At 36.4% G+C, this 26,604-nt stretch overlaps 3 protein-coding genes and 2 pseudogenes across 4 annotated transcripts; 3 read left to right on the forward strand and 2 right to left on the reverse strand.

Moving 5' to 3' along the window:
• Positions 1–10,555: 10,555 nt before the first annotated feature.
• Positions 10,556–12,244, forward strand: LOC143550961 (heat stress transcription factor B-2b-like). 2 transcript variants are annotated; one of them, XM_077041504.1, is made up of 3 exons: positions 10,556–10,811; positions 11,141–11,400; positions 11,526–12,244. In XM_077041504.1, the coding sequence occupies exons 2-3, from the start codon at positions 11,167–11,169 to the stop codon at positions 12,117–12,119; spliced, it is 828 nt and encodes a 275-aa protein (XP_076897619.1). In that variant the 5' UTR covers positions 10,556–10,811; positions 11,141–11,166; the 3' UTR covers positions 12,120–12,244. The 2 variants fall into 2 exon arrangements, with proteins under 2 accessions (XP_076897619.1, XP_076897618.1); XM_077041503.1 differs by having other exon boundaries at positions 10,556–11,400.
• Positions 12,245–14,594: 2,350 nt separating this feature from the next.
• Positions 14,595–15,269, forward strand: LOC143550953 (transcription initiation factor TFIID subunit 8-like). The gene has a single exon (XM_077041500.1). It carries the CDS (start codon positions 14,595–14,597, stop codon positions 15,267–15,269), a length of 675 nt encoding a protein of 224 aa, XP_076897615.1.
• Positions 15,270–16,958: 1,689 nt separating this feature from the next.
• On the forward strand, positions 16,959–17,724 carry LOC143550962 (BON1-associated protein 2-like; annotated as a pseudogene).
• A 931-nt stretch (positions 17,725–18,655) lies between these two features.
• On the reverse strand, positions 18,656–19,763 carry LOC143550954 (uncharacterized; annotated as a pseudogene).
• A 736-nt stretch (positions 19,764–20,499) lies between these two features.
• On the reverse strand, positions 20,500–24,505 carry LOC143550974 (bifunctional UDP-glucose 4-epimerase and UDP-xylose 4-epimerase 1-like). The gene is made up of 9 exons (XM_077041518.1): positions 24,190–24,505; positions 22,049–22,098; positions 21,823–21,958; positions 21,639–21,740; positions 21,328–21,555; positions 21,169–21,250; positions 20,994–21,076; positions 20,818–20,909; positions 20,500–20,717 (listed from the first exon to the last, which is right to left on the reverse strand). The coding sequence occupies exons 1-9, from the start codon at positions 24,373–24,375 to the stop codon at positions 20,627–20,629; spliced, it is 1,050 nt and encodes a 349-aa protein (XP_076897633.1). The 5' UTR covers positions 24,376–24,505; the 3' UTR covers positions 20,500–20,626.
• Between the last annotated feature and the right edge of the window lie 2,099 nt (positions 24,506–26,604).

Consider the following 26,604-nt stretch of genomic DNA (forward strand, 5'->3'; position numbering starts at 1 on the left):
CAACTTATGTCGCCAAACATATATATGGTCCCTAAGAGCCACACTTTCATGCAATTAGAACATACATTCGAGGAAAGTTAGAACATAGTATGCACTTTCAACGCTGGTGTAAATTGTGGATGGTGCCTAACGAAACTGACATTTGACTATTATGTGTTCTTGGGAGACAACATGGTAGCTTAATCCTCATGATGTCATAAACCTATTATGATCAAGTGTTGAATATCGTTATGAAGTAGCGAATGCAAAGTCAAAGCCATGTTAACTTTGTAACTTGTTGCTTCAGCTTCGATATTTATCCGAAAAAAAGACATACCGAAACCGATACTCTTTTTGTCTAAAGAAAAGCTGTCATTAATATTCGTCGTATACTTCCAGTTTCATGTTCTCAATGAAAAACGCGTAAATTTACACTATTGAGCAAATTTTTCGAATGAAAAACGAGTAACTTTGCACTACTGGGCAAAAAAAGAGAGGTGTGTGTGTGTGTGTTAGGGGGGGGGGGGGGTAATTTTGCCAATGATGGTATCGGTACCCATACCAATTTAGCCAACTTGGTACCCGATGCGTAGTGGTACCCAGAACGATTTAACTAATTTTTTATTTGTAACGATACCAAGATCGGGTATCGTGCCAAATACTTGTATTAGATAGTATGCTCGCTTGGTCTATGATAGTTTTATTACGATAGTGCCAATAAACCCAAAGATTTAGTAAACGTCCATAATACTTGTATAACTTATGATACAAAAAAAACAATAGAAACATGACCCAATCGTGCGACACCAAGTAGACGATAGACTTCTTGTGGTCGATAAAATCATGTTATAATACTGGAAATAAACGAAAATACAAAATAGTCAACGACTAATACAACAAACTAACATATTAAAATAAACACGTGTTGTGGTATAAAAAACAAAAATATAATACAACCGGATAGACAATGTCGACGCTAAATCGTATAAAAAAACAAAATGTCTTATTGAGTAAGTTTCTTAAATAAAATTTTTAAAAAAGAGAAAAAACACACACACACACACACACACACACACATATATATATATATATATATATATATATATATATATATGTATTGGGTGGGGTTAAAATAAGAAGTGAGTTATTTGTAAGAAGTGTGAGAAGTAATATTGGGCGTTGGATGTGATCATCTGATAGCGGATATTGCTAGTGTGTTTTTTGCTCGGTGTGTTATTTTGTTAGTTTGGTGTGTTTTTTGTCAGTGTGTTTTATTTTTTTAAGGGTAAAAATCACTTCTTACACTTCTTAGGATAGTTTTACTTCTTATTTTAACCTTGCTCAATATGTATTTATGTATTGTCTTAATATCCTTTTTTAATATTTCTTGAACCCACTTTTTTCACGTGTTAACCACTATGTATTTCTTTCTATAAATAGTCCCGTCACTCTACCCAAACTTTCATGGCTCATGTGAGTTATTTTATTTAACTTTTTAGATCATATGTAGTTAAAATGCTTCACTCTTGAGCATTTTACGTCATGTGGCATCCCCATAATTCAATAGAGAGTTTTACAAAAGGTGGCGTAATTGGCAAAATGCCACAACTCTCTTACATTAATTACATATATTCCCCTCTCCACACACAATTTCCATAAAATTCGAGCCGAACTAACGTTTTGTAGGAAACGCTCCCTCAAAAACGCCAAGCCAAAAAGCTGGGGGTGGCGTTTTGGAGTGAAAACGGCACAACGTTGAATGAGTACGCATGGTCTTAAGAAGTAATATTGTAACATATTTATGATATCAATGTCACAAAGCTTTGAGTTTTATACTAATAATTCATAACGTTATGATCTCAAAATTTATAAACGTAGTTTTATTTAAAAGACTTTGTTTTCTTATTTAAAACGGGTTAGCAACACAACTTGTTGCCTACTTGTATTCTATTTTTCTAATATGGTGGGGACTTTATGGTGGAGGAGCCCATTGCAGAGGTGCACAAATCGGTTAACCGGTTAATTTGGTAACCGGATTTTTTTTACGGGAAATAACCGGTTAGACCGGTTTTTCGGGTAGGTTAGTAACCGGTTTTGGCCGGTTAGAGAATCGGTTTTGACCGCTTAGACCGGACCGGTTAACCTGTTAATAACCGGTTTTTAATAAAATAATCGGTTTATAACTGGTTTTGAAATCAAATAATACAAACCGGTTAGTAACCGGCGGTTAGAATCAGTTAGTAACTGGTTAGGATTAGACCGGTCACTAACCGGTTACAAAATCGGTTAGATACCGGTTAACCGGTTTCTGTGTGCACTTCTAGCCCATAGTGGTGGATGGGCCCAATATAGAAGTTCAAAAGGATGAATTTCAAGGTATCTTTGATTTCCAGCCCATGGGTCCAATTGTTAACTTTTGGGTCAATCAAAATTTGAAAAATGATCTATAAAATCATGCCATTGAAGAAGAGTTTGAAGACTTGGACTTGGATGATCTAGTGTTTGGATTTTAGTTTTGTAACACAATATTTTAGATGGATTTGTATATTTTTAGGTGGATTTGTTGTTAAAGATACATGATATGGTAATGTGAATGGGCTGGCTGTAGGAAATGGCAATAATATGGGAATGTTAATGGGCCGGCGGTAGGAAATGGCAATAATGGGCATGTTATGGTTGTAGGAAATGGGAATGGGCGTATGGACCTGTTCTTTTTGCCACGTATTGTGGCCCAAAATGGAATAATAGCTGGTGGGGATTTTATGGTGGAGGAGCCCATAGTGGTGGATGGGTCCAATATAGAGGATGAATTTCAAAATTTCAGCCCCAATTCATGAAGATTTTTAGGTCAATCAAAATTTGGAAAATAATCTACAAATAAATCATGTGATTGAAGAAGAATTTGGTGTCCTGGAGTTGGTTGATCCAGCGTTTGAATTTTAGTTTTGTAACACAATTTTATGTGGATTTGTTTTTAAATATACATGATATTGTAAATTGTTGATTCTTGTTAATAAAGGAAACTTTTTGATTTTTGCATAGTTGACTTTTGCTTTGCATATACATAGGAACTTGTTGAAAATTGGTTAGGTTTATGTTAGAAGACACAATGCTAATACTTGATGAATTATGAGTTAAGTGCCATTTTCATACCCGTGGTTTGTTCAATTACGCAACTTTAGTACCTTTTTCGAATTTATTGCAATTGGATACTTCACGTTTCAAAAACATGTCGTTTTAGTACTTTTTTCTAACTCCGTTTATTTTATCCGTTAAGTCAGGGGTAAATTGGTAATTTCATTTATTTTCTCTTTTCTTTTAAGCTACTTCCTCCTTTATATCATTTAAACCCTAATTCCTAAATCAAAATATCAATCGACGACATCATCAAACCATAAATCCCTCCATCTGACATTGAACAATCGAGCAATTTGATCTTCATAAATATGGCCGAAGTATACTCCTCATCACTTCTATCATCATACCCGTTATCGCTTGTTCGTGGACACACACCAGTTACGAATAGCTGTTTTATGAGCTAAATTAGGTATCGCAGCTGAAAAATTAGGCTTGAATCTGTCTAGTTTAAATCGGAACAAAATTAATAGGAATAATATATTTACTCAGAATATTTGTTCATATCTTGTATTATATTAGAAGATATTGTTTTATATATTTGGGATACCGATTGTAATTATATAAGGAGAAGGAATGAGAAAAGGGAGGATCATTCTGAATTAATTCTTTCATGGTATCATAGACTGACCTGATTACCTCCCCCTTCCCACCTTCTGCTGCCACCTCTCTTCGATAAACAACCTCATTCTCTTCAAACTTCTACACCATCTCCATGGAATCCAAACTTCATCCTTATCCTTGGCATCAAAACCAAATACCTCTTTTCCAAAACCAAACACCACCAGGCCCCTATCCCACTACATATCCCACTGCATCTAATCAACAGCCCAGTGGTATTCTAGGACCCCGACCCAATCAAGCCAACTACTCAGCTTACACTCCTACAAATATTGAGCAAGCAATGTACACTGTGTCTCTTAATCCTCCGGAACAAAGTTGGGTAATGGACACCGGAGCAACCACTCACATGACAAATAACCCTGGTAATTTTCAATCTTTTTTTAATAACGGCATTTCACAAAATATTATAGTTGGTAATGGCACGACCATCCCGGTTCATGGAATTGGAAACCAAACCTTACCGCCACCCTACCCACCTCTTAAACTTAATAATGTCCTTTATGCCCCTAAACTAATTAAAAATCTAATTTCGGTTCGTCGTCTTACAACCGATAATTGGATATCCATTGAATTTGATCAGTTTGGTTTTCTTGTAAAGGATTACAAAACCCGGGTTCCTATCCTCCGGTGCAACAGTAGCGGTGATCTCTATCACCTTCTCCCGTCCATGCTCTCCGACCTCAATAACCACACCGCTTTTGCTACTGTTTCTCAAGACCTTTGGCATAATCGTCTCGGTCATCTGGGACAAACTTTATTAAATAAATTAAGACATTCCAGTTCTATCCCTTATGTTATGAATAATAAACATCTTTGTCAATCTTGTGTTTTTGGAAAGAGTGTTAGACTACCATTTCAAGACTCTTATTCTAGTACATTTTTACCATTTGATATCATCCATAGTGATCTATGGACTTCTCCTGTCATTAGTACGGCCGGACACCGTTATTATATATTGTTTCTGGATGACTACTCTAATTTCTTGTGGACTTACCCTCTATCTCATAAATCACAAGTATTTACCATCTTCTCTAATTTCTACAAGCAAACGGAAACACAATTTGAACGTAAAATCAAGACACTTCAATGTGACAATGGCACCGAATATATAAACAATACATTTAAACAATTTTGTGCCCAAAATGGCATGTTATTTCGCCTATCATGCCCACATACTTCATCCCAAAACGGCAAGGCCGAACGCAAAATTCGGTCCATTAACAACATTGTTCGAACCCTCCTCGCTCATGCTTCCCTACCTCCTAATATGTGGCATCATGCTCTTGAGATGGCCACATATATTTTAAACATTTTACCTAGTAAAGTTCAAAATTTCCAAACACCGACCCGTCTTCTCTACAGCCGAACACCCTCTTATAATCACTTACGAGTATTTGGTTGCCTTTGCTATCCTCTTCTCCCATCCACCACTATTCACAAACTTGCACACCGATCTATCCCTTGTGTTTTTCTTGGTTACCCACAAAATCATCGAGGTTACAAATGTCTAAACCCACATACCAATCAAATTATTATATCCCGACATGTCGTTTTCGACGAAACAATTTTTCCTTTCGCCTCTAACTCTACCACAACGTCTTCATATAACTTTCTAAATGATTCTCTTCACCCGCACTTATGGGATCATATTAACCCTCATTCGGAAACTCAACCCACAAATTCCTCTCCTTATATAATACCCACCCCTCCACAAACCCCACCTCACCACTTTCAAACCCAACCTACTGCCGAAAACCAAACACAAGCCACATCACCACTCCTTTCATCCACAGCCCCATCCCAAACCACTTCCTCCCCACTACCTAATTTGCAACCTACATCCCCTCACTCACAATCCAGCCCTTCTCCCATATTTTCTACTACCCACTCTACGCAATCTCACCAGCCAACCCAACCAGTTCGTACAATGCGAACACGAGCCATGGATGGCATATCCAAACCAAAACAACTCTTTAATCTTCACACTACAACTATCATACCGATTCCAAAAAATCCCGTTCACGCCTTGTCCACACCGGAATGGTCTAATGCTATGGTAAATGAATTTAATGCCCTTATTACAAATGAGACTTGGGAGTTGGTCCCGAGACATCCTACCATGAATATTATACGCAGCATGTGGTTATTTAAACATAAATATCGGTCCGTTGGAACGGTATAAAGCTCGGTTAGTGTGTGATGGTCGGTTACAACAAGTTGGCGTGGATTGTGGTGAAACATTTAGCCCGGTGGTCAAACCGGCTAGGATTCGAACCGTTCTAACTCTGGCTCTTTCTCGGTCATGGGCGGTACATCAGTTGGATGTGACGAACGCTTTTTTGCATGGTAACCTCAATGAAACAGTTTATATGTACCAACCCATGGGATTTCGTGACAAGGCTTATCCAGATCATGTGTGCCGCCTGAAGAAGTCTTTATATGGGCTCAAACAAGCCCCACGGGCTTGGTACCAACGATTTACCGACTACGTTCTCAAACTGGGGTTCACTCAAAGTAAATGCGATAATTCTTTATTTACACTACATCATCATCAACATACAGCCTACCTTCTACTTTATGTAGATGATATTTTACTCATCACATCCACTAACAGTTTGCGGGATCACTTGTTGACGGGTCTTGCAAATGAATTTGCTATGAAAGACCTTGGACCACTTAACTATTTTTTGGGCATCAATGTCTCACGGGATGGGGACACAATGTTTTTGTCTCAACACACATATGCAATACTTTTAGTATTTATCAACACTAAAAGCAGATGGATATTATTAAGCGAGCTGGTATGCAGTCTTGCAAACCGGTAGCCACTCCGGTCGACACGAACCCCAAACTTGGAGCAGATGCTGGTTCACCATTTGAAGATCCGACTCTTTATAAAAGCTTAGCTGGGGCGCTACAATATTTAACCTTTACTAGACCAGATATTACCTATGCGGTACAACAGATATGCATGCATATGCATGCTCCATGCTCTGATCATTGGGACGCCTTGAAACGTATCATCAGGTATATCAAGGGCATACTTCGTATGGTCTTACACTCACCAAAAATACGGATCTCTCACTTCTGGCATACACGGACGCGGATTGGGCCGGCTGTCTGGAAACCCGTCGATCTACATCGGGTTATTGTGTTTACTTTGGTAACAATTTAATCTCCTGGTCCTCCAAACGCCACCCAACCATCTCTCGTTCAAGTGCCGAAGCCGAATACCGTGGGGTCGCTAATGTTGTCGCTGAAATTTGTTGGCTCCGGAATATGCTCTTGGAGCTCCGGTGTCCTTTATCTCGGGCCACTCTCGTCTATTGTGACAACGTTAGTGCTATATATTTGTCGAGTAATCCGGTCCAACATCAACGAACCAAACATATTGAACTTGATATTCACTTTGTTCGCGAACAAAGTTCAAAGAGGTAAAGTTAGAATTCTTCATATGCCAACTCGCCACCAGATTGCAGACATCTTCACCAAGGGTCTCCCGCGAGCTCTATTCGAAGACTTTCGGAACAGCCTCAGCATCCGTTCACCTCCTGCTTCGACTGCGGGGGTGTAATAGGAATAATATATTTACTCAGAATATTTGTTCATATCAAGATATTGTTTTATATATTTGGGATACCGATTGTAATTATATAAGGAGATAAGGAATGAGAAAAGAGGGGGGGATCATTCTGAATTAATTCTTTCAAAAATTAAGCTCTCTACATACCTCAACAGACCTCTGTTCAAACGTCAGCCGGAGGAAACTACCACCGTCTCAACCATTATAAGCCGGAAAATGAACTTATCCAGAGGTTTCCTTTTCTCCGGCGACTTGTTTAAGGAAAGTCTTCATTTCTTTAGCTTACCATTCTCACCATGTCTTCTCAGTTTTACCAATACAACAAGCGTGTGTTGTAATACATCATAAATAACTGTGAGTAGTTGGTGGAAAGCTGGAAGACCTTGTCTCAGGTGATAAAAATGGAAATATAACAAGAGTTCAGTTTAGGGGGTTTATTTGGGATTGGTTGAAGAGGATCCTGATGATATTCAGATAATATGGTCAATTGATGTTTGATTTAGGATTTTAAGATATAAGGAGATAGTTTAATAGAATAAAGAAAATACATAAAATAAATAAAATTACTAGTTTACCCCTGATTTAACGGACAAAATAAACATGGTTAGAAAAAAGTGCTAAAATGACATGTTTTTTGAAACGTGAAGTATCCAATTGCAATTAATTCGAAAAAAAATACTAAAGTTGTGTAATTGAGCAAACCACAGGTATGAAAATGACACTTAGCTCATGAATTATATTATAAAAATGTTAATTTGACACTTACTAAAAGTGAAAACCTTATGTTAGTTGAATGAAAGATTAGTAACATAATGCATAAGTAGTATAAATTGATTGTCAAAATGGTTGAATGAGATAATTATAAATGATACCTCACCTTTAATTTGAATTGTGATTAGACAAATAATTAACTTAGTGTAGTTTGCTATTAATATAAAACTTTGTTGTTAAACAATTTGGAAATGCTTTAGTTGATTTAATATGGTTGTGCCATTCGAACATAATAGAATAGTTCAATAAACAGGGATAAAATCTGGTTTGTAAGTGTTATTTGATTCATGTTAAATGACCAAACCATGCAGTTACAAATAGTAAGTTGCGGCTTAAACACGCTAACTTGAAAATTGATTAAACTTGTATTTTGGTTCTATGTGTGCAAATCTATAAATAATGATACGTTATATATATATATTCATTTGATGCATTAAGTGATTGGTGTGTTTCGTTTGGCTTAGTTTGCTTGTCGGTAGCTTAAACGGTTGAAAAGTTTGACTCTTTGACGCGAACCGACAAGAGTTTTCGGGATTGTTTTAAGAACAACCCCTGGAAGTTAAAAATAAATATACTTTAATAAAGATCATGTATATACCAAGGACGAGTCCGTAAAAACTTAGCCCTCAACGGTTCGTGTTGCGAAAGCCGACACAAAAACGTTAAAGTTTATATTTTTAAATTAAATAATAGTGAAAATGAAAAACAAAGCATGTTAAAATAAGACATGAAACTTACATATTTTTATACAAAAAGTGTTTTCAAAACTTAAAACATAAAGTTTCACAAGAAAAGTTAACCGGTTCGCCATTAAATGCGAAACCGGCAAAATGCGTCTTGAAAGGCGGAATTTAAAAACACATTTTTAATGTTTTTAGAATTTTGACGGATAAGTTAGGAAGCATAAAAAACCGTATGCGAAGGCTGCTTTTGAAATAAATATTTAATGAGAAAATATGAACGGGTCCCTCAAGATTTTCAAAAATTTTGTCGGATTTTCAGAAATTATTACACGTGTCAAAATACAATTGGTTTAAAAATCTAGTCGGTTCTTATCCGAATGTGTTGACTCAGTCCAAATTATGTGGGCTATTTGGGAATATTAGATAATTTATGAGTAAAACACATTTTCTTTCCTTTCAGAAGGGTTATACTGATAATTTTCCTTAATAAAACCTCAAAAAAATTAATAAAAAAATTATAACTCTAAATATAAAACAAAAACAAAAAACGTAAAAAAATTAAAACGTTTCGTCCGCTGTCCTCGTTAAAAAAAACGACCCGAAACCCGTTTTAACCCGTTCCGACCCGAACCAAAACAACATTTTTTTAGTTGACCCATTCCAACCATAACCCGTTTCGACCCAACCCAACCTATTTGCCACCCCTAAGTTCTATGATCCAACTAATGGACGTTATTTATTCGCCTAATCTTCTATCATCACTCGGTGCCGCCGAAACAAAATGACAAAGACATAAATTTTCTTTGTCACTCTACCACTCGCTTATTTTAATAATATTCAATGCGATCTATAATCGGATATGTAAGCTTGTAATATTATTCTAAAGTCTTGTTGAAAGAAAAAGTGATAGGACAAATTTAATTAAGTTTTTTTTCCTATGAAAGACCAATAACCATAATGCCTAGGTACTATGTATGTAGTTATTCAATGGCAAAAGATCGTCGCTAGCTAGCCCAACCTAGCAGCCGTACAGAGCACTTGTACGCCTCAAAGTTATCTCCAGTTTCGGGGAAAACCCACCAGCTCTAATGCTACCGGTGGTAAAACCCGAACGCCCTCAAAATTGAATTGGAGATCACAGTTTTCCTTTATTACGCTACACATACCCTCTTGAAAGTGTTGTTTGTGGGGATTAATCATGGATCTCCATTGAAATCCAGACTTTCTACCACTACACCACGCTTAATTTAAGAAAAAAGAACAATATCACAACAAATTTCATTAAGTTACATTAATTATTCATAATAAAATGCCCTGCTTGCGGTGCGCGCATATAATGTATATATGTGTGAACCCTCAGGTGGGCTAAAGTGAAATTGCACTAATTTTGACATCATTTTACTAATCTCGTGAAAACAACGTTAAAAGTGGCGGAAGGTTAATCAGGCATCATGTGGTGGTGTTGATAATCGAAAGACAAGGGTACATGCACCAATCGGCCGATGTCTTGATGGTTAAGTGTTATGTGCCTTATGTCTAAGACTTGATGCAAAACTACTATCAAGCCGAGGGTCACATCGGAAGCAACCTCTCTATTTTAACGGGGTAGTTACATCTTACCCTACTCAGACTCACTCTACCATAGCTTTGCTATTAGTGAGTTATTGTACGAGATGACGATGAATTATTCATAATAAAAAGAAAATATCAACCAATATAAAAAGAATTAATAACTTTAATCAATTACCATAATAATAATAATAATAATAGTAAAGAGTATAATATAATAATATCCTTTTTCTCGATTTTTGCACACACTTTTCCCCTATGTGGACCAAATATGTTTTTCTTTCTTTCTTTAAATATCCATCCTTCTCGAACCCACGAAAAAGACCAGCCGGCACTTATTACTTTCCACCATCCATCCTCATCCCACATTTGTTTACTCTCTCCACCCAGAATCTTCTAGAACTCCCTCCATTCTTCCTTCCTCCACCACCACCTCCGGCCACTTTTCCGGCCACAAACCCATTCAGGTAACTACTTATTATTATTATTATTTAACTTCTTCTTAAGTACAAATATTGTTACATAGTTATTATATGTCACATATCTTCAAGTTGTTGTATATGTGGATGCTTATATTTTTATTTAAACAATATGTTTTTCACTTGAGATTTAACTATTTATATTGATTATTATTATTCAACTTCTTCTTAAGTACTAATATTGTTACATAGCTATTATATGTCACATAGCTTCAAGTTGTTGTTGTATATGTGGATGCTTATATTTTTATCTAAACAATATGTTTTTTACTTAAGATTTAACTATTTATTTATTTATTTATATTGTTATTGTGTAGTGATATTTGGAGTAGGTTCAAATTCAATGACGACGTCACAGGTGGATAAAATCAGTGACTCGCAACGAACGATTCCGACGCCGTTTTTGACTAAAACGTATCGAATCGTTGACGATCCGGCGTTAGACGAAATGATTTCATGGAACGAACATGGAAACGCGTTTATTGTTTGGAAACCGGCTGAATTCGCGCGAGATCTGCTTCCCAAATATTTTAAACATAATAATTTTTCGAGCTTTATTCGCCAGCTAAATACTTATGTAAGAATAAGAACTAGACCCTACCAATAGCTCTGTTATGCTGTGTCATAAAATAATTTGTTTATTTTATGAGTTATGAGTTATGAATCATGTTATAGTTTCCTAACTTTTTTTGTGTATTGTAGGGATTTAGGAAAATCGTATCGGATCGTTGGGAATTCGCTAATGATTTTTTCTGTAGAGGTGAAAAATCTCTTCTACGAGAGATTCACCGTAGGAAAATAATCACTACGACTACACACTCTGTGCCTGCGGCATCAAATGCAATCCCGTTGGTAGTGCCAGTATCGACGTCTGGAAATTCAAGTGAAGAACGAGGCGGATCATCGAATTCGTCACCAACGGCTACTATGATTAATATTAATAATAATAATAATAATAATAATAGCCAGTCTAGTATTTCAAGAACGCATCTTATTGAAGAAAACGAGCGATTAAAAGAGCAAAATTGTAATTTGAGATGCGAACTTGATCATCTAAGAAGTATGTGTTGTAATGTGGTTACTATGATGAGTAATTTTATGGTGGGACATCAGGAGATAGAGAATGAATCGTTGGAGAAAGTTGTTGACGGTAGCGGTGGTGATCCGATGGAGGAAGAAAATATGTGTCCGAGGTTGTTTGGGGTGTCGATTGGGGCAAAGCGTGTGAGGAGGTTAGAAGAGAACGCGATTGGAGAACGACCCGATGATGAGATGCAAGATCAAACATCAATGTAAATTAAGAGTTGTATTTAGTTGTATTCTTGAGGTACAAGTCTAGACAAGCCAAAAGAGAAATGGTAGTCTTCACATGAATAGACAAGATGTTACATTGTTTATTTCATTTTGTATAAGTAACATGACTTGAATGTTTGTAAACTTGATTTTGTGTTGTATTTAAGTATAATAAAAGTAAAAACATAACTTGAAAGCATATCTACCATAGTGAAACTAAATTGAAAGGTAAAATGTTTTGTGAATAGAACAAAATTTGAAAGTTTGACATAATTATTTGCGGTTTTTATTATTTGCTTACTTTTACCAAGTTTTTATGTGGCTGGTCACTATGATATGTAATTAACAAATTATGTATCATGATAGGAAATATTTGGTTCCTAGCTTTTAAAATTTTGGTACCGGTACAATATAAAGACAAACATTTGATACCGTGTAGCTACATTTCTAGACATCATTTTTGAAACAAATATTAATATGAAAATGGACATCTATTTTGGGATGGTGGGATTGAAAAACAATCTCAAACTATGTTTTCTATAAGTGGAAAGGATGTCATGAGTCATGACCATGTTCTTCATAGGTTGTATAAAAACTTATAATAGTTTTTTTATATATATATAATAATGAACTTATATTCTTTTTAGACACCTACACAAATTTGCTAACTGTCACGTTAGTTATGTGGGACCTAAGTGAATGCTGACATAATAAGATGTGAATTCGGTTAATGGCTTAGTCAATTATACATCTGAATTTATTTTATTGAGAGGAATTGTACATATTCTTATTGTCAATTTTGGGATTTTAAGTTAGATAATTTCTCCGGAAAAGTAAGTAGGACGTTAATAATAATAATTTATCTATATTGTTTGTTTGTGTTTTCTTTAATCATACTTTACATAGACTAGATAGTTGTATTCAACCTTAGGTTATAATTTGTCAGCCACATGATTCATGAACCTGAATCAAGATAGTAGAAGTCAAATAAGTTGGGTTCACATAGTCCCGTTTGGTTTCGTTTCTCGCATAAAATCAAAGTCTAAAGTAGGGTTGTTTAGAGTATGATTGGTTCGGTTGCTTATAATGAAAGCTTTCTGCCGAACAACTAACTATGGTTTTGGATAAAAGATAAATCGACATAAAACACATATATAAGTTTGTATTCTTAAATGAAAAATAAATCATGCGTCTAATAAAATAATAAATTTCTTTTCACATGCAAGTCTCTTCACTACATATATTTTTTTATAATATATATTTTTTCAACGCGTGTATAGGATATGACATGGCAAACACTAAATGTAAACCGTTGGTTCATTTTACACAGTTACAAGTTTCAAATTGCAAACCATCAAACCGTAAAACCCAGACTTTCTATATCTAATACCGAAAACCTTTTTTTTCGAATGGCGGCATTATATTTACAAGGCTACTTGCAAAAAACTAGAAGCCAAAAAACAAAAACAAGGTACAATGAGACATAAAGATCAATCAAATCTGCACCATTTCTCTCAATAGGCCCTATTTTTCTTTAATCTAGACACCACCATAGGAAAGTGAGAACCTTTACTTCGGCCACACTTTATTTGCATTCGTGTTAACTCCGTTGAAAATCATGTCACCTAGTAGACATTTTTTTGTTGTATACTTGTAATGCTCAGTTGTGTTGGTTATGGCCTAGTTTTAGGTAGCGGTGCACAAAAACCAAAATTCGGAATCGAACCCCAAAAAACCCAGAAGCAGGTTTTTTATACCCGAGTTTTTACTACCAAAATTCATACCCGACCCAAGTATGCATTTCAGTACTAAAACCTGTAGCCGGAACCTGACCCGGTTTGTACCCGGTAATACCAGAAAACTAGAACTGGTTCCATACCCGAAATGCCGGAACCGGGTTTTTTAACATCGAAACTGGGTTTTCCAAATACCCGATCGATGCCGAAAAATAATTGAAAATACCACCAATAAGTGCAGAGCCTTAAAAACCCAATATATACTCGAAAAATACCGGGGGAAAACCTGAAAATACGGTTTTTTCAATACCCAAATTTAGGGTACTCAACTACCTGGTTTTAAAATACCCGTTTTATACACGACTCGAACTCGATGCATACAGTATGCTTTTTAATACAATACTTGACCCCGACCCCGACCCCGACCCCGGTATGGCCAATACCATTTTCCAATACCCGGTCATACCCGGAACCAGGTATTTGAATAACCCGATTGTTGCACCTCTAATTTCAGGTTAATTATTTCCTAATTGGGCTGGACTGACTTAAGCCCAAAGTTTCATTACAATAAACAACTAAACTCATAAGTCAAAACCTAAAACAAAAACTTGCTTCAATCAGACCCATTTTTTTAGCAAATTAAGCCCATCTAACAACCCAAGCCCAATAACAGTTTCAGAGGGAAACAAACTTCTAACAAAACAGATTAAACAAGCTAGGGTTTCAAAACAACCACTCAACGATGAAGATGAAGTCGAAGAAGAAGAAGCTCAAAGCTTCATCCTCTGAATCACACACCGCCACGTCATCATCATCGCCACCACCGGACCTCCACACCGCCGCCGTGAAACTCGCCATGGCACAAATCTGCACTTCCATCGGATACAAACGCGCTCAATCGTCAGCTCTCGAAATCCTAGCTTCTATCACAGTGACGTATATCCAATCGTTAGCTAAGTCAGCTTCTACCTTCGCTAATTTCACCGGCCGTACGGAGTGTAACCTCTATGACGTCATCCGCGCACTCGATGACGTCCATTATGACGTCGGATTTGACGGCAACTCGGATGTTATTAATAGACGGTTATGTAATCTCAGTGACTCGTCGATTCTTCGTGATGTAATGAGATTCGTTCGTTACAGTTATGAGATTCCGTTTGCGAAGCCGTTGCCTCGCCGACGGATTGAGCTCCGGCCAAATCCGCCGTGTTTTGGCAACGAGAGTGTGAAATTGAGACACATACCGATGTGGCTGCCGGAGTTTCCCAAGCTCGCTGGTGCCGGAGAGATAACGGTTGAAGGTGAAACTGAATCGGAGGTGAATTCTGGTGCGGTAGAATTAGTTAAGGAGATCAGTAAGCTGCCGGAGAAAAGGAAGAAGGTGAGGTTTACAATAGGCGGTCGCGGTGGTAATTAAAATTGGAGCTGGAATTGATGAATCAATGATGATGATGATGAATTCATGAAGAACAAATTGTGATTGTGATGATCAAAAAATTCGAAGACGAATTATTTTGATTAATTTATAAGTTATGATTTTGAATATTGTTTGAAGTGATGAAAATTGTTTAAGAAGCTGAATATAAGTTTTGTAAATTACAAGATTTGTTCAAAGTTAGTGTTTTGGATGATTGGTTTTTATGAAGTGTGTGAAGCTGAGCTGATGATGGAATGTGGAAGTAGAGGTCACGAGTTCAACGCTCGGCAGCAGCTACATTATTATTAATATTATTATTATTATTATTATTATTATTTACTTCATGAAGGGAAAAAAAATGTATTTATGTTAATGTTTGATTTGATTATAATTTGATAAATGTTGGTGTATCTTTAAGTCTTGCTTTTTTAACAAGCCTCACAAATGGCTCTGAAACACCAATGTGTGTATTTAAAGTAGTTATATGTTACCTCACTCTCACTTGTCAAGTTGTCATATTACTCATATTGATATTGATTGCTTGCCAATTCCACGACATGAATTCGAGGCATGTAAATGAATAGAGCAAACATGGACGGGACATGTTTGTGTTCGTTCGTTTAACTTTAATCGGGCATGAACATTGGTTGGGTGACAGATCGGTCATAGGAGTACTCAGCGAACCATTAGTTAAGAAATGAATGTGTTCATATTTGTGTTTGTTTGTTAATAATTTAAACATATGGTTTACGAACACAAATGGACAACATATTAATTTAAACAAATGCACATAAACAAACTAACATAAGCAACTAGATTAAATTGCTATACGTAAACTTAAAACAATGCCAAAATTATTAAAACTAGATTAAATTGCTATACATGATATTTTGATTTCATAAAACTAAACCAAGTTGTAAAGTCCTAAATACTTAAATGAGTATCTTAAACAAACGTAAATTAATGAACATAAATTAATGTAAACAAATGCACATAAACAAACTACATAAGCAAATGAAAAATATGAAATAGTGGTAAATCATGAGCCCATATTTGGGTTTAAAACTAGTCTGGGTTGGTCAAGGCACTGTCAAAACTGGTTTGGAAGAAACCAAATAAGGTTTTAAAACGGTTTGAAGGCAAGATTGTTAAACCCGATGAAACCAGATTGGGACAAAATAAAACCAGATTTTTTGGCATGTTTTTAAAATCGGGTAGGGTCCGGACATATTAGAAAGAACGAGACTACAAACCGGCAAACCAACTAGCGGGTTGGGTCGGAACCTAACCAGTTTGAGCTAAACCGGATTTTTTTGGTTTAGTGAGACCGTGTTATAAACCGGATTGGCGGGCCCAAATCGGATTTTATGAGTGCCACTCTGAAAATCTAGGCCCAGCTAGATCCAGTAATAGTTGAGCAGCCCAACCCAAAATAGGAAACTTCATATGAAACAAAATATTTTATTAAAATTAAAAACACTTCATATGAAACTTCCAAAATGGAGACTATCCACAAGTTTGACACTGAAACACATCAACACCATCCACTAAAAAAGGAAACTACTTACTCACTCTCCAAGCACCTCCCATATATATCTCCACCACCCATTGGTTTTTCTTCTTTGAACAACCAGGCACATGACCTCTTTTCAAAAGAGCAACCAGGCTACCATTAATAAATTCTTATCAATGGAGATCACTATAATATCAGCCCAAGGCCTTAAAACACCATCTTTCTTTTCTAATAACCTCCAACCTTTCATCCACCACCCCTCCCACCGGTGGTCACCATAGCCACAGTGGACCATGAAGGTGGTGTAAATCCCTCTTGGGGTGACAAGTTTGATCTTTCCAATATTATTGATGCTACTAAATTTTTCTATAATAAATGTTCATGCATTTATTTATATTTATACACCAACCGGTTTTTATTGGGTCCTAGGTTGTTAGGGTGGTGTGGGATTCCGGTGGCGGATATCGTCGATGGGATGTCGCCGGTGAGGCGGTTGAGTTATAGGTTGAGGAAGAAAGATGGTTCCAAAGGTCATGGTGTTGTTAATGTGATGGTGAAGTTGGATAGTTCGATTTTTCGAATGAAAGGTGGTTCGGATGTGCGAAGGTTGCCGGAGGTGAACTTTGGTCGGGTGGCGATTGGGATTCCGATGAGAACTTTGCCGAAGATGATTAGTGATATAAATGGGGTACAACACCATTAGACGTCCTACTAACATGCCCCACAAACCCACAGTAAATCAGATGGAATAAAAGTATTATTATAGTTTTAGTGGATAAATGTGATTATTAAGTTATGATTAACTTTTTGTTTGTTTGATTTGGGAAAATGATTTGTGAGATTAAGTTGTCTTATTTAAATAGTTTAATTGTAATCTTAAGATAGATGAACAATTTTAAATGTTTGTGTGAAAAATTTGTTGATTTCTATTATATTATAATTGTTGTTGATAAAGTCAAAATTATAGTTTACCAAGAAATTGTGAGAAGAAAAAAAATATCAACATTTTGAATGTGATTTGCTATGAAACACGGTTTTAACTTTCAAGAGGAATGACTTGGTCTAACAACACAAATACAAATATGAATTTGGTTAAAGGGTAGATGTTGCTTTCAAACACAAGATCCAATTTATAAGAAAAAAAAAAGAAAGAAGAAAAAAATAAAAATAAAAGTATCTTAGTTTCCTTAATTTGGATTAACTGCATAAAACAAAAATTAATATACTAAACTGTCACATGGGCAATTTAAATATGTTGTATGATATTTTGTCTAACTAAGAAATAATTGATGTGACTGATAACAAACACATATAGCATGTACGCTTTTTTGTTGCCATGACATAATGCTTATATATAGTGGTGGTGTCTCGTGAACAACGCTATGCACAAGATCCATTACGACTTAATGAATATTTTGATTATAAAAGCGTAAACTATAGTAATGGTATGTGTAATGGTCTCATTATATGTGTGAAAATTGTCGTTACTCATTAAGACGTGTCATGGTCTCACAAGGTGTCTAAATCTTTTTTCTTTTTAATATTTTTCTATTGTTTATTTCATGTACTTTTAGCTTTCTATATAAAATACAAAATACATTAGTTGATAAAAATATTTTCGTGTTTTAGATTAATAAAGATTAAACTCTAAACTACTATGGATATGTGACTATGTGTTATATGTAGTCTCACGGTCTAATCCATGTGAGTGAAAAGTGCTGTCATGTCATCGCAACGTAGGTACAAATGATTTCGCTTTTCATATCCGTTAAGATGTGTAATGGTCTTTTTCTTTATATATATTTTCAAAAAGGAATGCAGAAATGTGTGCTTGTGATTGAAAATACAGTAACCATATAATCAATCAACAATATAACAAACAATCAGTATAAAAATTATTCACTACTTGAGAGTAAAAATTACACAAATATTGGATGTTCACAAACCAGAATCAAGCTAATTTCAAGAAATGCACATCCTTTTTTATTAGTAGAGCTAAAACTTATCAAAGATTGATGACTTTGGTAACGGGTAACTCGGTATGATCAACACTAGTTTTCTGGATATTAATAAGCTTAAGGAGACTCCCGACTGCCAAAATCGCCTTCGGGTTAATATCATGCAATGCCCGCGCATACAGACTCCTGCACGCGCGACATGCAGCCTCATGCAGTTCTTTGTTTTTGTTCTTATTGATACCCATCAAACAATGTCCTAGTATCCTTAACATTGGTTGTAACATCTCCCATCTTCATTTTTCATTTCACTTTCTTTTCCTTTTATTTGATCATCTTCTATTTTACCCTCATTTGGGAAATCTTTGAAGTACTCTCCGTCTTGGCCCGCCCACACGACGCAAAACTCACAAAAATCGAGCTTAGATTGAGCTGGTATATCAATGATCTTGCTATGGTAAAGCTCGAGTGCCACCCCAATAATTCGTGCACGTTTGGTGGACCGGATGGTGCCTTGAGGCTCCAACGCGGGGGACACGACAACCAAGTTAAGCTCGGTTGACGTGGTCCGGTACGGGCTGCTTTCATGGTAAACACTCGGGTGCGAGAGATCCGAGATGTTTATCGTGATCGCCTGCCCGTTCCGTGAAGCGGTTTCGCTGGCGTATATTGCCAGCAAAACGCTTCGAACCCGGCCAGGGGTTTCCTTTGCGGAATCCGCGAAAGGTAAACCCCAGCTATGATGGGGAGGAAGCGCAGGACGACGAGCTGGAGGTCGGGTTTGGAGGTGTGGAACGTGTCGTAGAGCCAGCGGCATAGCTGGTTGTACCCGGCACCCGAGTCGGGCTGGCGAAGGTGTTCGGATATTTGCGAGGCGAGATCAGGGTCATTGAGGAGGGAGAATGCGGGTGAGTCGGAGGACGAAACGTGCGGTGGGATGGAGGAGATGATGCTGGACAAGGATTGGATGGCGGTTTGGGCTACGGAGAATGAGTCCGACCATGAGACTTGTTGTTCGGTGGCCATTGGGTGGTTGTAGGTGGTGGTTTGTGGTGGTGGTGGTAATGCTCTCGGTGAGATAATGGTGGATCTTGATATGATCTGCTAATGTGAAATGGTTTTACAAGTTACGAAATATGTTTAAAGTGGATGTTAATCTTTTACCTTTTTTATTGGATTAACACTAATGATGGGACATAGGCAATTACCACAAATAGGTAATCTCTTGACAAATTGCACAAATATTATGTGAGCAATTAAGCACCATTAACATTCAATTTTAAGTAACATATACTATTCCATATTTAACACTGATATTATGACTTAAAAGTTATTAGAAATTACACTATATTATGTGCAGACCACATACCATGGTTTCGAAAAAGAAAGCCGAAGCTGTCTCGGTTGTTTGAAAGGTCTAGATGGTCCGGTTTTGGTGGTTTTAAACCGATTGTTTTCAAAAACATATTTTGCATTAAATAATTAACAATATTGAGGTTATAAAGATAATACAGTCATTTTACTTGCTAAATGTTAAGGATCGGTTTGGTTTACACGGTCGGTTTCAAGTTCCAAACCATGAGCCAAACCGTAAACTATCAAAAACCATATGTGTATTCCAAACCACAATAAAACTAAGTTAATAGTTAACTAGCTTAATGCAACATTAATAGACCATGATAAAGAAAGACTTAAAACCAGAAAAGCTGATGGTAATTTCTCATTACTAATGCACCACACATTCTTGACTTGACTTTCAACATTGCTAAAACCATATTCACAATTCACAAAGTAACCATATGTTTTCACAATTCATGCTAAAAAACAGAAACAATATTATTCAGTGGAACTTGCAACTACACGATAACGAGATATTATACCCTTGTGTATCATTTGGTTGGCGGTTTCTTGTATCCCCACGGGTTCTGTTTCGCCCAGTTCCACTGATCCCTGCACATCTCATCAATGCCATATTTGGCCCTAAACAAACACACAACAAGTTCGTCATTAGTCAGATGATGTTAATATTTACCCGAAAAATTGGAATAATATAGAATGAAAAAGGCATTTAATTACGTACTTCCAGTTAAGCTCACGTGCAGCTAATTCAGTAGATGCATAAACTTCAGTTGCATCTCCGGGCCTTCTCGGGCAGAATTTAATAGGGATTTTCTGAAAATAGTAGTTTGTTAGTGATACAGATTGTACAACTATTATAATGGAATGTGACATAGAGATGGTTAAAGTTATGATGACCTTTCCAGATGCTTTCTCAAAAGCAGTCACCATTTCGAGAACAGAGGTCCCACGACCGGTCCCAAGGTTACACGCAAAACAGCCTAAAGAACATGATATATGTCAACATAAAATAAGTTTAGGTGATGAAGTAATGAAGTATAACCATTTGTATAATATAACAGTTGTTGCTGACCTATATCTTCGTTAGTGAACAGCTTTTGAAGAGCGGTAACATGACCATCAGCTAAATCCATCACATGGATGTAGTCACGAACCTGTTATCATCAATCATAACAAATTATATCACATTATTAATATTTAATAAAGTTATTTTCAATTCGATATTGCATACCGCAGTGCCATCGTTTGTCGGGTAATCATGACCATAAACATTCAACTCTGGTAATCTACCAACAGCAACTTGCTGGATATAAGGCATGAGATTATTTGGGATGCCAATCGGATCTTCACCGAGTTTACCACTTTCATGAGCTCCAACAGGGTTAAAGTACCTCAGCAAGATTATTTTCCACTCGGGATCTGCAGTGTGAATATCTCGAGCAATCTCTTCAAGAAACAACTAATCAAGACAAAAAGAGAGGTTAATATTATATCTCAAGCTTATGCAACTGCAGTTAAGTAAATAAAACAGGTTAATAGTACCTTTGTGCGCCCATATGGATTCATTGCCTTCAATTCAAAGTCCTCAACACATGGAATTCTCTTGGGCTGTCCATAAACAGTAGCAGAAGAAGAGAAAACCAACTGCACAGAAACAATGAAGATCCCGATTAGGGTTACAGCAACAGATTTATGAATTTGAACCATTTACAGATTGAAGACGGACCTTCTTGCAGTTGTACTTGGCCATGACTTGGTACAGAGTAATTGATCCAATCAAATTGTTATCAAAGTAACGAAACGGATGAGCCATACTTTCAGCCACAGCTTTGAGTCCAGCAAAGTGAATCACAGCATCAAACCTACAGATAATTAAAGATCAATTTTAGGGATTAAATAACCATATGTAAATGGTAAAAGCACTAAACAGTTTTATATGAAAATTAACATACTTATTCTGAGAAAACAACTTCTCCAGATCCTCCTTATTCCTGATATCACCCTGCAACCAAATTCAATTCATATTATAGAGAAGTACTATCATTCGCTGATGGTGTAAACTATATAGAACAGGTTAAACTGGTATTCAATAAGACAACATGTATAATCACTAGATTACACAAATACAGTAAGAGTTCAAATCAAATAACATAAGAATTCAATCGGTTATGAATTAAAAGAGAAGTTGTTGGAGCTTAGGTCACTGACATGTAATACGTTCAGATCACCAGTAAAACACACAGAATCAACTATAAACTCTATAAATCACACAATAAACACTGCAAATTAGGCCTCCGAACTAGTAAATAGCATTTATTCAATTCACGCGTCTCAAATTGAACTTATGGTTCTAAAACCTCTACAAATCTCACATTAATCATCAAAATCAGTACAAAATAAATCAAAAACAGCAAGTTCAGAAACTATACCATATGAAATTGGAGAGTATTAATAAAATACAGATAATCAACCATAATTAAGCCTAAACACACAGAATCAACAATAAATTAAGCCTTAACACACGTTAAACAACGCAAATTAGGGCTCCGAATTAGTAAAACAGCAATTCTTCAATTCACACTTCTCAAATTCAACTTCCGGTTCCAAAATCAGATCAATAACAGCAAGTGAACGAGATATACCACATGAAACAGAAGATTATGTGTAAAACACAGAGAATCAACTCTAATTAAGCCTAAACACACGTTAAACAACGGAAATTATTGCTCCGAATCAGTAAAAATCAATTATTCAATTCACGCATCTCAAATTCAACTTCCGATTCTAAACCTCACATTAATCATCAAATTCCATACAAAATCAATCAAAAACAGCAAGTGAACGAGATATACCACATGAAACTGAATATTACCAGTAATACACACATAATCAACTATAATTAAGCCTAAACACACAGTATACAATGAAAATCATTTCTCCGAATCAGTAAACATCAATTATTCAATTCACGCATCTCAAATTCAACTTGAGATTCTAAAACCTCACATTAATCATCAAATTCCGTACAAAATCATATCAAAACCAGCAAGTCTATGAACTATACCACATGAAATCCAATATTATCAGTGAAACACACATAATCAACAATAATTAAGCCTAAACAACGCAAATTAGGGCTTCAAATCAGTAAACAGCAATTAACACATCTCAAATTCAACTTCCAGTACCAAAACCTCTACAAATCTCGCATTACTCATCAAATTCCGTACAAAATCAGAATGAAACTGAAGATTATGAGCAAAACACAGAGAATCAACTATAACTAAGTATAAACAACGCATATTAGGGCTTCAAATCAGTAAATAGCAGTTAACGCATCTCAAATTCAACTTCCGATACTAAAACCTCTATAGATCTCACATTTTTCATCCAAATCAGTACAAAATCAACTATAATTAAGCCTAAAGACAGAGTAAACAACGCAAATTATTGCTCCGAATCAGTAAACATCAATTATTCAATTCACGCATCTCAAATTCAACTTCCGATTCTAAGACCTCACATTAATCATCAAATTCCGTACAAAATCAATCAAAAACAGCAAGTGAACGAGATACACCACATGAAACTGAATATTACCAGTAATACACACATAATCAACTATAATTAAGCCTAAACAACGCAAATTAGTGCTCCGAATCAGTAAACATCAATTATTCAATTCACGCATCTCAAATTCAACTTCCGATTCTAAAATCTCAAATTAATAATCAAATTCCGTACAAAATGAATGAAAAACAGCAAGTGAACGAGATATAAACTGAATATTAGCAGTAATACACACATAATCAGCTATAATTAAGCCTAAACAACGAAAACTATTGCTCCGAAGTAGTAAACAGCAATTATACAATTCACGCATCTCAAATTCAACTTCCGATTCTAAAATCTCACATTAATCATCAAATTCCGTACAAAATCGTATCAAAACCAGCAAGTTGAGTGACAATACCACATGAAATTAATAATTATCAGTAAAACGCACATAATCAACTATAATTAAGCCTAAACAACGCAAATTAGATCTCCGATAATAAAATGATTACAAAAACAGCAAGTTCAGGAAGTATACCACATGAAACTGAAGATTAAGAGAGAGCTGAGGCCCGACGAGATCTCTAACTCGATCAACAGCTTCCAGAACGGAGTTATCAAGGTTATCGATGGCAGTAACCTTGAATCCTTGATGCAGCAGTTGCACCACAGTGTGTGTGCCGATGAATCCAGCACCACCGGTCACCAGAATCGATGACGTCATCGCTAAGAGTTTGTTACAGAATGAATGCTTGCTTACTAGTGTGTGACTGTGTGTATGTGAGAATGTAGAGAGAGAGTTTGTTTGTTTTGGGATAAGCGCGAAGGATAGAGTGTGGGGGTATTTATAGTGGAGTGGGTGGGTAAAGAGGTCGTTAGAAATTGTAACTGATTTGGTTAGGCGGTTACAGATTGTTACTGATTAACCTTTTTGAATGTAAGAAATATTAGATGAGCCGGTGGTGGACGGGTAATAAAAAGACTTGCTGTTATGCCTGTAAGTGAACCTGACGTTTGGTGAATTTTTCGTAAATCGTTTAATAAAAAGTTCGTTTATGCTTATTATTTAATAAACGAACGAACATTAACAAAAAAAAGTGTGTTCATTTAATTAAGCAAACGAACATAAACATGTGTTTTGTTCATTCATTTATGTCATTAATAGAAAATAAGTAAATATTAACTTGAATAGTTATCTAGTTAGTGGTCTTATATTTGTTCATTTATGTTCGTGAACTGTTCATTTAGAATTTAAACAAACGAATATGAACAAGTTCATTTTTTAAATAAACGAACAAGAACACAAAATATGTGTTCGATTAAGTGTTCATGTTAGTTTAAAGCTAAATGAACGAACATGATTATGCCCTTATTTGTGTTCGTTTGGTTTGTTTATATACCTACTTAGTGTTTCATGTAACACATGTTCGATTTTTGACCCCAATATTTAGTTTTAGAGGCATCACACTAAACGAGCTAGTAGGTGACATTAATTAGTTGGATCATTGAACTGAACGTGTTTTATCTCACAGCACAGTCATGCCTTCGAGAGAATGTTCACGAGCATTGGCCTTAAATAATAGTTTTTCTCAGATCGAAAAACGAATGTATCATGATATAATTAATTTAGACAGGAGATCATCTGGAATATTCATTTGGCGTTAAATAAAAAAAAAAAGAATGTAAGAAATAACATAGTTACGGACGTTCATTAAAAGTTTTTATAAGAGTTTACTTGAATTGACTTTTCAGTGAAACGAAAGTTGAATTAAAGGAATTAAAGAAAGTTAGTTGTATATAGGAAATTGTGAACGTATTGATTTATGTATTAGTACTGGACATATATTAGAAGCGCACGCATACCAACATCCACTGTACAGGTCAAGATCGTAAATGTACATGAACTAGAACACAATTAATATCAACGAGTACCGGAATGTAACGAAACAATACTAGAACGTATAGATGCTATAGCCTCTACCGACGGTCACCGGTCATGGCCGCCCCACATCGCCACTATAACCCCAGCTATCACCACTCGTGGTGGTGAGCGCAATTGTTGGGGGTGGTGATGGTTGGGACATGGGGTAGCGTTGACGGTGAATAATCGAGATCTCATTTATTTTTGGGTTGAATTCTATTAAATTTTGGAATTATTGCTAGATTTCTTAAATATATGATTTTTTTAAATTAATCTCAAGTCAATTGCCAGACAAACGCATTAAAAATTTTAACAAATTTCATGACCCAAACAAATTAAGAGATGAATTCATATTCTAATTTCCCTATATTTTCCTGTTAAAAGTTTGTTGCATATTCAAAACATTATTTCTATAAGTTTTACTCTGGGTGTTTGTTTTTTCTTCAAACATCTTCAAGGGAGCTAATGTCTGCAGGCGCGCAGACATTACCCTTGAAGACTGTTTGTTTTTTTTCTTAAAACAGATCTGAAGTTATCTTCTTTCATCTTAAAAGAAAAGCAAGGAAATCTTGCTTAAAACATCTTCACAAAAAAACCTTTGCAGCCACCCTCTCATCCACTGCTCCTACCACCGTCCGCCAACACCACCACCCACCGTACGCCGCCACCACCACCCCCGTACCCCGCCGCCACCGTCCACCACCATCCACCGCCACCACCACCGTCCACCACCCACCATCCATCACCACCACCGTCCACCACCCACCATCCATCACCACCACCGTCCGCCACCACCACCACCATCCATCACCGCCACCACCACCATCCATCACCCACCACCACCACCATCCATCACCGCCACCACCACCACCATCCATCACCGCCACCACCACCGTCCACCACCCACCATCCATCACCACCACCGTCCACCACCCACCATCCATCACCACCACCGTCCGCCACCACCACCACCATCCATCACCACCACCGTCCACCACCCACCATCCATCACCACCACCATCCATCACCACC

The sequence above is a fragment of the Bidens hawaiensis genome, unplaced genomic scaffold (genome assembly GCF_021521415.1).
Source record: "Bidens hawaiensis isolate Kalapana, Puna unplaced genomic scaffold, B.hawaiensis_p1.1 tig00016205_1, whole genome shotgun sequence".
NCBI classification, from domain to species: domain Eukaryota; kingdom Viridiplantae; phylum Streptophyta; class Magnoliopsida; order Asterales; family Asteraceae; genus Bidens; species Bidens hawaiensis.